This window comes from Mesoplodon densirostris, chromosome 9, assembly GCF_025265405.1.
Source record: "Mesoplodon densirostris isolate mMesDen1 chromosome 9, mMesDen1 primary haplotype, whole genome shotgun sequence".
NCBI classification, from domain to species: domain Eukaryota; kingdom Metazoa; phylum Chordata; class Mammalia; order Artiodactyla; family Ziphiidae; genus Mesoplodon; species Mesoplodon densirostris.
This window is the reverse complement of record NC_082669.1, coordinates 84,377,502-84,390,199: the sequence shown is the minus strand read 5'-3', so window position 1 is coordinate 84,390,199 and position 12,698 is coordinate 84,377,502. Positions and strand designations below refer to the sequence as shown.

The window sequence follows — 12,698 nt, the reverse complement described above, 5'->3', positions numbered from 1 at the left end:
TTTAGTATGTGTTTGTCCAACGTTATACTTTTCCCATGTAATATTTGGGACATCCTTATGCTGAAACATTGTTTGTTGTTGATCTGAAATGCAAATCTAAATGGGCGTCCTGCATTTTATATTTGCCAATCTTAAGCTGGTAGTGAGTGAAGTCTATGTAATTTAGTGCTGAAAGGCTTTTCTCAGGTCTGAGTATACTCTTTCAGAAGTAAAAGGTGAAAGTAGATTCGCCAGTCATAGTTTGAGTATACATATTTGAAATTCAGCCTCATATGCTCAAGAAGTAATAATAATTGCCTGGAATATTTTTATTCTTGAAGCTTGTCAGTGAATTCCCACCAAGATTTGAAATATTATTGTAATGCAGATTAACAGTGGAAAGAGTCAGACCGATCTTAGAATCTCACTTTCTTTTCTTACTACCAGTATGGCCCTGGAGAAATCAACTCTCCGAGTCTCAGTATCCAACTGTGTCGTTATGAGGAATTAATTAGACAGTTATGAGAAGCACCTATTATGTCAGACACATAGTATTTCTCAAAACATATTAGGTCTCTTTCCTGTGTTGATTGTGAAGGACCGTTGCAGGTGTACTGTAAGGGTATTATACCAAGAAGCAATAGAAATTCAGTCATCCTACCAAATACCTATGCAGCTCCTTCCCTCTGCACAACTTGAGCAGAATGAGTGCAATAAGATGGAGACAAATGAGTTGCCTTGTGGAGTGAAGATCTTGTGTTACATGACTGCTTAGCTAGCTGAATTTTGCTCCTGACTGTAGGAATGATACACATGAGATTGCTCGTAAATAGTAGCTGCTATTGTTTTCTAAACGGAAAAGAAGAGTTTTGCCTTTTCTTGAAGGACGGGGACCCATCTTATTCTTAGTATCTTCAGCATGTGGCCACACACTCAAAGGTACTGAGTGAAGTATACATGGCCAGAGAACTGGGTTCCTACTTCACGGGCAATGACCAGACCATTCTGCCTTCCTAATGTGTTATTCTACGTTCAAACTGTCATGCCCATTTGGGGATTTTTCTATCCTACCTTTGTGCACAAAAACGTTATTCTCACAGAGAAAAATGTAGAGCCGACAGAATGACAGCTGTGAGGTCAAGTCTTACTGTGCTTCTACGATCCTAGAGAAGAGAAGACTTGGAGAGGAGGGGACTAGCAGCTGCCCTCAGGAGTTGAAGGGCTGTCATATGGGAGAAGGATTGCTCATGCTGTGGATTCCAAAAGGCAGAAGAACTAGAATTGAGTGGTACCAGTTATAGGGAGGTATGGCCAGGTTTAACCTTAAAACTACCCAGTTCTGCAATGCCTCAAATGTGGTGAGGTCTCCCCTGCTGAGATGTTGATCACAGACTTTGATATACCATTCTTCAGGAATATTAGAACAGTAACTGCAGCTCTGTTTTCTTCTTAACTTCTAACATAGGAATAATCCCAGGTATCAATTCACAGGTGAGGGATTTGATCCAACTAAACCTGAAGAAAACTCCTTTGCTCGTTTTAAGGCATCTGTAAAATGTTAGTTGCAGTGGTTTTCAAACTCTGCTGCAGATTAGAATCACCCTGCAAACTTTGAAAATTCTGGATGCCCAGGCCACATCTGCAGAGATTCCAATTTAATTGGTGTGGGTTATAGCCTGAGCATTAGGATTTGTCCAAAACTCCCTAAGTGGTTCTAATATACAGCAATTTTGAGAATCACTGAACTAGTTAGAGAGTATGATTCTGGATTTTAGCTTGGGATCTGATTTAACTAGAGGGGTAAATGAGCAACTTTTAAAACTTCTCTTGGCTGTATAGTCCTCATTTACTAAAAGCGGGCGGGGGTGGTGGGAGATGTACTTATAAAGCATCTTCCTCTAAAATGTTATTATTCTATGGCCCTTCAAGGTTTATGAATTAAAAGGTACTTCACTGCTTTCTAGAAATAGAAGAGGATCTCTGTTCAGAGACCTGGGAATGATTTGCACTTTCTGTCAGTTTTAATGGCAGTCATAGACTGCCCTCAATGTGGGGATTTTTCTGTCACTCAGAGGAATGTGTAGCACCAACAGCATTTAGATGGTGGGTGGTTCCAGCAGCCCTCTGCTTGTAACTGGCATACACCCTAATTTGAGCAGTAACCGAGGATAAAAGTGGGTTTCTTTGCTCTTCTCTAGGACTCCAGAAGATACTCTGTTGCCAGAGGTAGTGTCATTTGATGGATGAGTGGACATTTTTCTTGGTATTTTGGAGTTGATGGCTTTCGGGCTCTTTGGAGCTTGCTGCCTTACACACAGCTTAGTGACGGGCTTGCCAAGACTTTTCCTCCCATAACCCAGGACACTCAAGTTCTCTTTAGGTCTTAATTTTACTTCTCTCCACATGAGAGTGTGTGTTTCTTCGTCACCCTGGTCTTGTAGCAACTGACTCTAGACAGGAGGTGATGGACACAGGACTCCATTTTATTCCCCCCCTCCCAACAAGGAAATTTAAGGAGGACTCCTATTATTAGGTTTTCTCAAAGATGTTGTTTATATTTCAAGTAATTCATATTTGTTAGTGAAGCTTTATTTGCCACACAATGCACACAGAAGTAATCAGAAATGTGGACTATCACAAGGCATAAAACATCAAAAGTCGACCATATTTTATGTCTGAAGTTTCTTACTTTCAAAACGGAAGGTACTTTTAGAAGTGTAGTCTCCTACTATGAATACTTCCTGAATTTTTTGGTAAAAAATTCAAAACCCATTACCATATACACAATTCAAGATAAATTACGCAGTGAAAACTCAAACAATCCTATTGGGAGAAAATTTGTGAAACTTTGCATTACTTGTGAAAGACTTAAACATTCCTATTCTGGCCGTCAGATCTCCACACGTCTACCCTGGGGTGTAAGTAAATGCTATTAGTGCACCATGGAAGTGGGAAAGAACTGTTTTTTTAAAAATCAGGGAGGGCAACAAAGCAATCAGAAGGAGCACAGGGCACCATGTTAGTGACAAATCGCAGGAGGTGGTTCTAGAAAGGTTGTGAAAACTAGTTTCTCATTGCAGGAATCGGGTTGGGCCACTCCTTCACCCCCCTTCTCAAACACAAATATTTTCATATAATAAAAGCCTGTTCCCTATGGTTATAACCCAGCCTCCCCTCCTCCGACACCACCATTTTTAAGGGGCTTGCTGCGCGGACTTCTCCAAAGTCCCTAGGTTTTTTCTCCCTCTGGCCCTTGTAGAGGTGAGGCGTCCCTTCGGGGGCTCACGCCGCGTGAGGGGACCAGAAACACCCACTAGGATCCAACCCGGGCAGCCGGCGGCCCGAGCATGCGCTGAGAGTTCGTGCAGCTGGCCCTGGCTGCCGCCGCTGCCTCGTCCGGACTTGGCGAGGACTTGGGAGGGACAGCGGCGCTGGGAGGTGGCTTAGCAGAGACTTTCCAGCAACTGCTGCCCAGGACTTTTTTTTTTCCCCCTTTTCCCAGGAGGCGGCGACGGCGGCGGCGGGGGGAGAGGAAGAGAAGGAAGCTTCTCCAGTTGGAGTCAATGCAGCCCTGCGGCTTTCCAGGAGGAGCGTCGCTGCCCCGATGAGCCCCCGCAGTGAGTCCCCGACTGTCCCCCGGCGGGATCGGGGCGCGGAGCCCAGCTCCGACGGTGAGTGGCCGCGCGTCTCTCGTCCTTCCTGCCCGCTGTCCCGCCAGCCCGCCGGCGGCGGCTGCCCCCGGCGCTGTGTGCTAAACTACTTAGAGTGCTGGCTTCGGGGCTCCCCGGCGCCGGCGCTTCCCCGCGCGCCCTGCCGGGGGCGCGCGCCCGGGTGGCGGGGCGGCTGACCGCGCTCTGCTTTGTGCTCCTCGGGCGGCTGGGAGAGCCGGGTCGCGGCCGGGGCCGGGGCCGGGGGAGGGGGACGTGAATGACTAACCCGGCGTCTGCACAGCTGCACCGGCCCTAATTCCCGTGCGCCCCTCCCCGCTCCCCGCCCGCCGCCCCCGGCTAATCCATCATTCCGGGGCCCAAACATCATTTCTCGTGTTCTCCCGGAGAAACCCTAGTCGCCGGGCGGAATCCCAGCTCAGCGCTGCGCCCCCTCCAGTGCCCCGCGTTCACACCCCAGCTGCGGGATGGCGAAGGGGGGGCGGAGGTGGGGGGCCCAGGAACTGTCCCAGTGAGAGGGACACTCTCACCTTCGGTGTCGCCGGCGGCGTCTGTGACATCTCTGGGGTCGGGAGGGGGGCGGGAGTGTGGTTTCCAACCTTCGGGACAGTTCGGAGCAGAGCTCTCCCCGAGGAGGGGCGTGGACTGAGGGAAGTTTTAAAGAGCGTCTCATCAGAATTCACAGGACACCGCCGCGTGTCCCCTGAGAACCCGAGTTTACTGCGCGCCTTCATTCATCCGGGGAGACAATCTTTTCTGTTCCCAGCAGGTGTTATCTGAAGCCTGTTTGGAACTTTGGGGAGTTTAGGTTACTATTATAACTTTAACAAATGATTTTCGATGAAGCGATGTCTCGAATGAACTAGGCTTCGGACCAGACCTGCACCCAGCTGAGGGCTGGCAGAGGAGGGATGGGCTGGGGGTGAGAAGCGCGGTGGTGAGAAGTCCCCTGTTATCCCCCGCCCTCTGCAGATCGCTGCTGTTTTGCCCGTGGGGGTAGGATGTGGTGAAAGGATGGGGCTTCTCCCTCCCGGGGCTCACAATGGCCAGAGAAGATTCTGTGAAGTGTTTGCGCTGCCTGCTCTACGCGCTCAATCTGCTCTTTTGGGTAAGTCAAGCAGTCCACTGCACCAACAGGTGGGGACGGCTGGACTCGGTTTCCTATAGCCACCACGTAATGCGCCAAAGGGCATGGCTAAGCATTAATTAATTACATGGGATCACACTCTCTATTTTTCAGAGAAGTAAATTTTGACCTTAAAATGCCTTTGATCTAGCTCAAGTTCCATTTGTAATTAGAAAAAAGAAATCCACCGCTGGATACTAGTGGCAGTAAAATTAGACTTGAAGTTAATCTGGGGATATAAATAAATGCACGTGCTTGTGCTTGTAGATAAGAAAATTTTGACATACTACTTAGGGGACTGCTTGTTTTCAGGAATTTCAGATAACTGTGCAAGCCATAAATTGCTTCCTTACGTCATCCTATAAAATCTGGTGGGGGCAGAAGTCTTACTATGTTTTTGTAGGAATTCATGCCCAGATATCCTATCAAAAGACTAAGTAGATTTTTCTGGGAGATTCCATATAGTCTGAAAAGGTGGTTTCCGTGTAACTATTTCTAAGTTGGCAAAGCTTTAAGGAATTTTGTGTATGCTTTTGGAAAATCCCATAACCATTTAAGGAAATAAAATACATAAAATTTAACAAGCTCATGGAAATCTTTATGCCCTATGAGTTAGTGACTTTTTATGCATTTCACCCAGGCATAAATTTTCATTCTTTTCATTAATAATCACATTGTTATTTACAAAACTTTTGAGGAAACTAAAAATTTAAACGTTGAATGTTGCTTCAGGAAGCTGTCCTGCTTAAGCAGTTAATTTTTTTTTGCCAAATTTGTGTTCTATTAATAATTTATATTCAAAACGCTCTGTTACAATTTTTAATGAGTAATTTATTTATTTGGCTGACTGGCTGGCATTTACCAGCTTTTTTTTTGTAGGGTTATGACATGTGGTCTCTAGAGAATGACATTTTGGTTGAACTACTCGTTATGGATGGCTCCATTTTAAGGTGACAAATTAAGTCTTACTTCAGGAAGTAATCTGAAAGATATCTAAACTGGCAACTTTTTTTCTCAACATGAAACTTAAAGCATTGAGTTGTTATATTCACCACTTGGAAATATAAAATACCGAACTGATCTTATTGCAGTTTTTAATTCTAAAAATGTACAAATTAAATGTACATTTAATTTAAATGTATAAGCTTAATTTAATTAAGGTCATTAAATTACCTGCTTAGCTATAAGGTATTAAGTTTTGAACTTTGTTTCTTTAAAATGTGTGATAATTGTCACTTCTGTTTATTAGTTTTTCACTTTTCTACTTTATTGTTTTTAATTACAGAATCATCACATTTTTATAACTAAAAGGGGATTTAAGATGATCTGGTCGAACTTCCTTACTTTGGGAATGAGAAAACTAAGTGTAGGTTAGTGACTGGAAGCCAAAGGTCAGATGGCCCAATGGTGACAGTGCTGGGAGCAGAACTCAGCTTTCTTGCCCCTAGACAGTGCCTTTACATGGACGATTACTGTGTTCGAACCTTGGAAGTACTAGGACTTTTTTTGTGCAACATAGAATAACGTTTTGGAAATTTTCTTAGGAATTTGTATTATGTGTGTGTGTGGAGGGGAACCCAAATCACTTAACAAAAATATTACTCTTCTGAGTAACGACATTTGCTTAAAAATGCCTATTCCTTAAACTCCTCCAGGGCTCTTTGTGTCCCCAAAGAATGTAAAATGTTATTTCTTTGTTCTTATCCTGTACTTCGACATTCTCACTTTCTGTGTGTTCTGATTTATTAAAATTGCTTCCCCCTTTCTCCAGCCCTCCTTTTCTCCAAATATCATCTCCCCACCAACAAAATAATCCGAGTTTCCTGCCTACTCAGCATCCCTCTGTATTTTTCTTTATTTCATCCAAAGATGTGTTTACTCACACCTGTTCACGTATACCCATTCATGTACATTCATATAGACATTCATGACATTTTTTGTTAGGTTGTTTTTCTCATTTGGTTAGAGTTGCAGGAGTGGGATTGCTATGTCAGAGGATATGTAATGATGACAACAAAATAGCTAACATTTATGTCGTTTTTACTATGTTTGCCAGGCACGTTTAGTGTCTCAGTTTCCTAGTCTGCAAAATAGGAATGGTAGTTCCTATTTTTTAGAGTTTTTTAGAGTTGTTGGGGGATTAGAGTCAATATATGTGAAGTGCTTGAACAGTGGCACTTAATAAGCACTATCTATGTCGTAGCAGTAGCAATGGTAGCTGTAGTACCCGCAGTCGTTACTACTACTACAATACTGATGCTCACTAATAGTTTACTGTAATAAGTAGATTACCAGGAGATGGATTGATGAGTCAAAGGAATCCTTGTAGTAGTAATAGTAGTAATGCTTATTGTTGTGATTAATACTGCTACTATTGCTACCGCTCCTCCATTTCTTTGACCCAGTAATCCTGTCCTGGGAATCTATCCCCTAGAAATAGAAGCACCAATATGCCTCATTATATGTACATCATATACATTTAATGTTGCTGCCATCTCATTGGTGTTATGAAACTTTAAAATTTTTACCAATCTAAAAGGGTTAAAGTGTTATTTCACTGTTACTTTATTCTTTACCTCCCCCACTATCAGTGAGCTTGAACATCACTTTATATAAACAAATTTTTATATGTGTTTTCGGTAGAATTTTTCTCTAGAATTTTATATAATCTTTTTTTATTCTTCTGTTCTTTTAAAGCGCCTGCCTTTCTTGTCTTGATTAAGGTTTCTTTTTCTTTGAGATTATTTTATACAATTAAAATAACCGTCAGGAGTTTTTTGGAATTGTATGAAATGTATATGCTAACTTTGGGGACATTGGTGTTATTCTTTCAATGTTAAAGCAATGTTTGCTGATCCTATATTTCCTTACTTGTGCCTCACACATTCCTGGGCATTCTTACACTACTCTTTCATCTAATTCTCATAATTCTCATCTAATTCTCATTTTCCGCCTGGAAAATGGCGGGTGGTGGTAAAGAGAAGTTACTCAGTGAAGCTCATTAACTTGCTCGTAAGTAGCAGAACAGGGATTCAAAGTCCAATTTTTTTTTTTCTCTAAGTGCGGCAGAAGTTGTACTAATGGAAACGGTGCTGAATTTATTTGCAGCAGAGAAATAAACATCTTCAGTAGGAAGGGATTAGCTGTCCACCTGCTCATTCCAAGTCCCCTAGAGCAGTGCTTCTCAAACCTCCACGTGCATACAGATCACTTGGGCATCTCGTTAAAATGCAAATTCTGATTCAGTGTGTCTGGGGCTGGGCCTGAGAGTCTGCATTTCTCAAAAGCCCCTCTGTGACCCTGTTGCTGCTGGTCTGAGTGCCCCATCTGGAGGAGCAAGGCTTTAGTCCTTGCTTTTAGTTCTCATTGGAATTAGAAGGAGAACAAACCAGTGTGGCGTGAACCTGAGCTCATCCTGAGTATGGAGAGGGCGATTGTACTGGCCTCTAGTTTTGTGGGATTGAGATACCTGCCCTCCTTAACTGCAGGATCAAAAGCCGTATGCTTTTACTCTTCTCCTAGCATCTGAAATAGACTTTTTCTTATCTATTTCTACTGTACTGGTACCCTCTCCCCTTCTCTACCAACAAAGATTTTAGGGAAAGAAAAATTAATTTTATTTGGTAAAACACTGAGGACCTATACAATTTTGTTTTTCTGTTCTGGGAGTTGAATATCAAACAGTGAATTTTTTTTTCAGTAAAAACGTGTATCTTGCATATTTAATTTTTTTAAGTGGGAGGTATAGACCTGTCTAAGAGGAAACAATCCACAGAATATTCAAGATCACAGATGCACTGCATTCTTCCATTGCTGTGGATCCGGTCACCTTGATTTGCCATCTGTTGAAGTGGCTCTTTCACTTGTAAAGAAGCATGATCCCGGTTCAGCTCTACTGGGGCTGGCAGACAGATACTGGACCTTCGAGGTTTGTCATGAGTTTTATGGCTTTGTAATGGGAAAAGGCACATGAGACACAGTGCACGTGAGTAAACTGCCCTGAGAGCTCTTTGGAGACCATGATTCACATTCTGGCCACGATAGAGCAAGGAAATGGGTTATTTTTACTTCAAATGTATCACACTTTTACTTTTTAAATGCCATAGTATTTCATAAATGAAAGCTTTCATCCATTTTAAAGACAACTTCTGTGGCTTTATGATGTGAGTGTTTGCCATTCTTAGATGATAATTTTCTGCTGTTGGAAAAATGGATACACATGGTTCTTTTTGGAAATTCCTGAAATTGGTGAACACTTAACATTCATCATGTTTGTTTATTATTTTCTAAAAGTGTAATATCCCACCTGTAGTTTTAAACTCTCTTTTCTCACCAGCAGATAAGAGCCATTGTCTTTCACTTACCATTACCAAAGAGTAGCAAGAGAGAGGAGCTACCCTCGACAAAATATGAAAAGAAGTTTATAAAAGAAAGCCTAAAAAGCAGACAGGAAATCTGGTTCACACTTTTGGGATATATGCAAGCTAGATGAAGAAAACAGAAGACTCAATGTTCTATTTCTTTTTCTCCAGTTTTCTGTAGTGAACCTTAGGTGTCTGACTCCCGTAGACCCTAAAGAGTTTCTTGGCAAGTGGGTATTTGCATTCACACAACATTTATATACTCATGTTAAAATACTACTTTTTAAATTGATGCTTTCCCCCCGCCCCCAACTTAGTACTATGAAAGGCATTCCAGTTTATTAAAGGAGAGCCCTCCGAGAAATGTTAGTGCTTTTTTTTTTTTTTTGCGCTACGCGGTCCTCTCACTGTTGTGGCCTCTCCCATTGCGGAGCACAGGCTCCGGACTTGCAGGCTCAGCGGCCATGGCTCACGGGCCCAGCCACTTCGCGGCATGTGGGATCTTCCCGGACCGGGGCACGAACCCGTGTCCCCTGCATCGGCAGGCGGACTCTCAACCACTGCGCCACCAGGGAAGCCCAGAATTATTTTAATTTGGAAAGTTTGTAGAAAATACCATTATCAGTAAGGAGTCCTGAATTGGTTGCATAATTTGTCCTTCTAGATTTAATAACATTAGGATTAGTTATTGAAGTGACCTTGTCTCATTTTAACTTAGTTCCTTGCTATAGCATGCACTGTATTTGTTGTTACTGTTATTATTTTCTCAACAGTAAGTAAAATCACTCTTTGAGAATTGAACTGTTCTCAGCCATTTAATGTGGCTGGAAATAGGGTCATAAAAAAAAACAGTGTATTTTCAGAATTGCTTGTTTACTGTGAGATAAAGCTTTGTGTTGATATTATTTATTTCTACTGATGTTCTGTGCACAGCTACAATGCTTCGGTGACTACAGTGAAAAAAACAGCGGGGCTAAATAGAATGCAACATTTGTAGTTTAAAGGACTTTTGAGAACACTTAAGCCAGCTTCTGACCTGATATATAAATTTTTCATCATGTAATTCAGCAAGCATCTCTCTACTGGAAAACTTCCAGTGATAGAAAGCTCAGTTCTACCTAAAGCATCTCCTAATTTTGCTCAAGTTCTCCAATAGTTAGCTTATCTGGCAAGTTGAAATCATCTTTCTTTAATTATTTTCTCATTATTCATCTAATATGTATCAGTCTTACTACTGGGCCTGGTACTCTACTGTGAGATGGGGCTAGAGGCAGTGGTCTGTGTCCTCTAGTGGAATGAGATGGGTGGGTAAAAATAGGAGACGGTAGATAACTGCTCTGTGAAGTCTAGACAAGAGTGTTGACTCTGGGTAAGGAGGGAGCTGGGGGGAAAACTTTGCATTCTAGCTGATGTTTGAGCTGGTCTTTAAGGATAAGGTTGCTCTGCTCATGATATGGAAAGGCTGGGGCAGGCTTGCATAACAGGCAGAGGGAACTGCATGGGCAAAGACATAGGTTTGGGAGGTCTGTGTGGTGCATATCAGAGAAGCACAAGCAGGACTTTTGTCATCCAAGGACAGAATGTGTGTGGGAAGGAGTTGGCAGGAAATAAGTTGAAGAGGTAGGTCAAAGGGTGACTGAAGAGGGCCTGTGTGTCCTGCTGTAGAGTTTAAACTTATTCTCTAAGAGAGAGTTGGGAGAAGTGGAAGTGAGAGATGGGGAGGGGCCACAAGGGGCAGCTATTAGAGCTTTATAAGCAGAAGAGCTTGATCTGTGTTTTATAAAGCTAACTGAAGGGTGAATGTGACGTGGAATCTGTGAGCTGGAGAGTTCTATTATAAGGTGATTATAATTACCTGGCAAGAGACTGAGGGCTTGAACTAGCCAGAGTGGCAGGAAAGGGGGAGGAATTTATCAGGTGTGTTTCAGGAACAATCTGTTGGACTTGAAAGCAATTAGGTGTAGGACTGAGGAAGAGGGAGAGGTTCAGGCTGCTTGCCAAGGTGCCAGTGGATGTGACTGAAGCATTGATTATACCATTTACTGAGACAGGAAAAACAGTGGGAGGGACACACAGGTTTTGAGAAGAATGAAAATGAGTTCAGTTTTAGAGACCAAAAATAAGAATGGCTATGGAAGTCCAATAGACAGTTCTATCCAGAGTGGCTTTTCGCGTCCATTTTTAGACCTTCAAATATCCGAAGATTACATTTATGAACTGATTTAAGAGTTGTCTCCTAAACTGAGAAAGATTAAGAGAAAGGCCTGAGGTCAAAAGGAATAGGGAATATGTATAAGATAGTACTAGGGAATATGTGTAAGAATCCTACTCTTTTTTCATCCTGTGAATCCTCTATGAAGTTGGACTTGCTATTATAACATTTTATATGGGAGGAAACTGAAGCTTAGGAAAGATTAAATGACATACTCGAAGTCATATAGATGAAAAGGAGCAGAGGGGAATTCAAATTCAAACCAAGGCTTTTTGATTCAATGGCTTCTTATGGTCATTGTGATCAAGACCATATGCCTTACAATGATCTCTAAGACCGTGTGTTCTGGCCCTTGCCTGGCTTTCCATTCTTGCTCCCTGCCAGTTTCCCTTCCTTGCACATATCATGCTGCCTTCCACCCTGGGACCTTTGCTGTTCTTTCTGACTGGTGTGTTCTTTTCAACCTCCCTTTCCCTAATGAACTTGATAATTATTTTTCAGATCTTAGCTGTCTGGAGAAGTCCCCTTGACCCCATGGAATAGGTCAGTCACCCCAAAAGGATTTTTTAAAAATATTTATTATTATTTATTTATTTATTTATTTGGCTGAGCTGGGTCTTAGTTGCAGCACGCGGGATCTTCATTGCATGTGTGGGATCTTCGTTGTGGCATGCGCGATCTTTTAGTTGCATCATAAGGGATCTAGTTCCCTGACCAGGGATAAAACCTGGGCCCCCTGCATTGGGAGCATGGAGTCTTAGCCACTGGACCACCAGGGAAGTCCCCCAAAAGAAGTCCTTACAGCAACTTGTATTATTCCTTCCTAGTACTTATTACACTTTGCAGTTACACATTTGTGTCTCTGATGAGTTGACTAACACTTGACTAACACGTGATCTCGTCACTTAGTAAATTTCATCATAGGATTGAGCTGGTGCCTGTTATTGCCGATCAGTATATATCTCTAGCACATTGCACAGTACCTGACAAAGAGCAGCTGATCAATACATATTTTTTGAAAGAAAGAATAACTTCAGAACCCATGCTCTTAACTGTTCTACAGTACTAGAAATGTTTTGGAATATGCTGTTTTAAAAAATGACATTTTTGTTATGAATGGAAGTACTGTGTATATAATGACAATCACTGATACTGTGTTATGCAAAATGAAGAAACTGATTATTTATTGATAGCTGTCTTAGAGCTATGATATTGAAAACTGGCTAAACAGCCTGTGAGAAATTAAAGGATGGAGAAATCAAGATCAGTTATTATTTCGAAGAATGACAAAGAGAGGGGAGAATTATTTATAACTGCAAGAGAATGAAGGTAATTAAATAAAATAGCACATT

The 12,698-nt window shown here is 42.2% G+C and overlaps 1 protein-coding gene across 2 annotated transcripts in view; it reads left to right on the top strand.

Moving 5' to 3' along the window:
• The first annotated feature begins 3,221 nt into the window (after positions 1 to 3,221).
• TSPAN12 (tetraspanin 12) overlaps positions 3,222 to 12,698 on the top strand; it is a 65,288-nt gene continuing 55,811 nt past the window's right edge. Inside the window, exons 1-3 of one of the 2 annotated variants that reach the window (XM_060107916.1) lie at positions 3,222 to 3,240; positions 3,482 to 3,650; positions 4,620 to 4,755. In XM_060107916.1, the coding sequence (XP_059963899.1) occupies positions 4,690 to 4,755 (66 nt within the window). In that variant the 5' untranslated portion in view covers positions 3,222 to 3,240; positions 3,482 to 3,650; positions 4,620 to 4,689. Of the gene's footprint in view, positions 3,241 to 3,390; positions 3,651 to 4,619; positions 4,756 to 12,698 lie in introns of those variants that run through there. The other variant, XM_060107915.1, reaches the window with a different exon arrangement.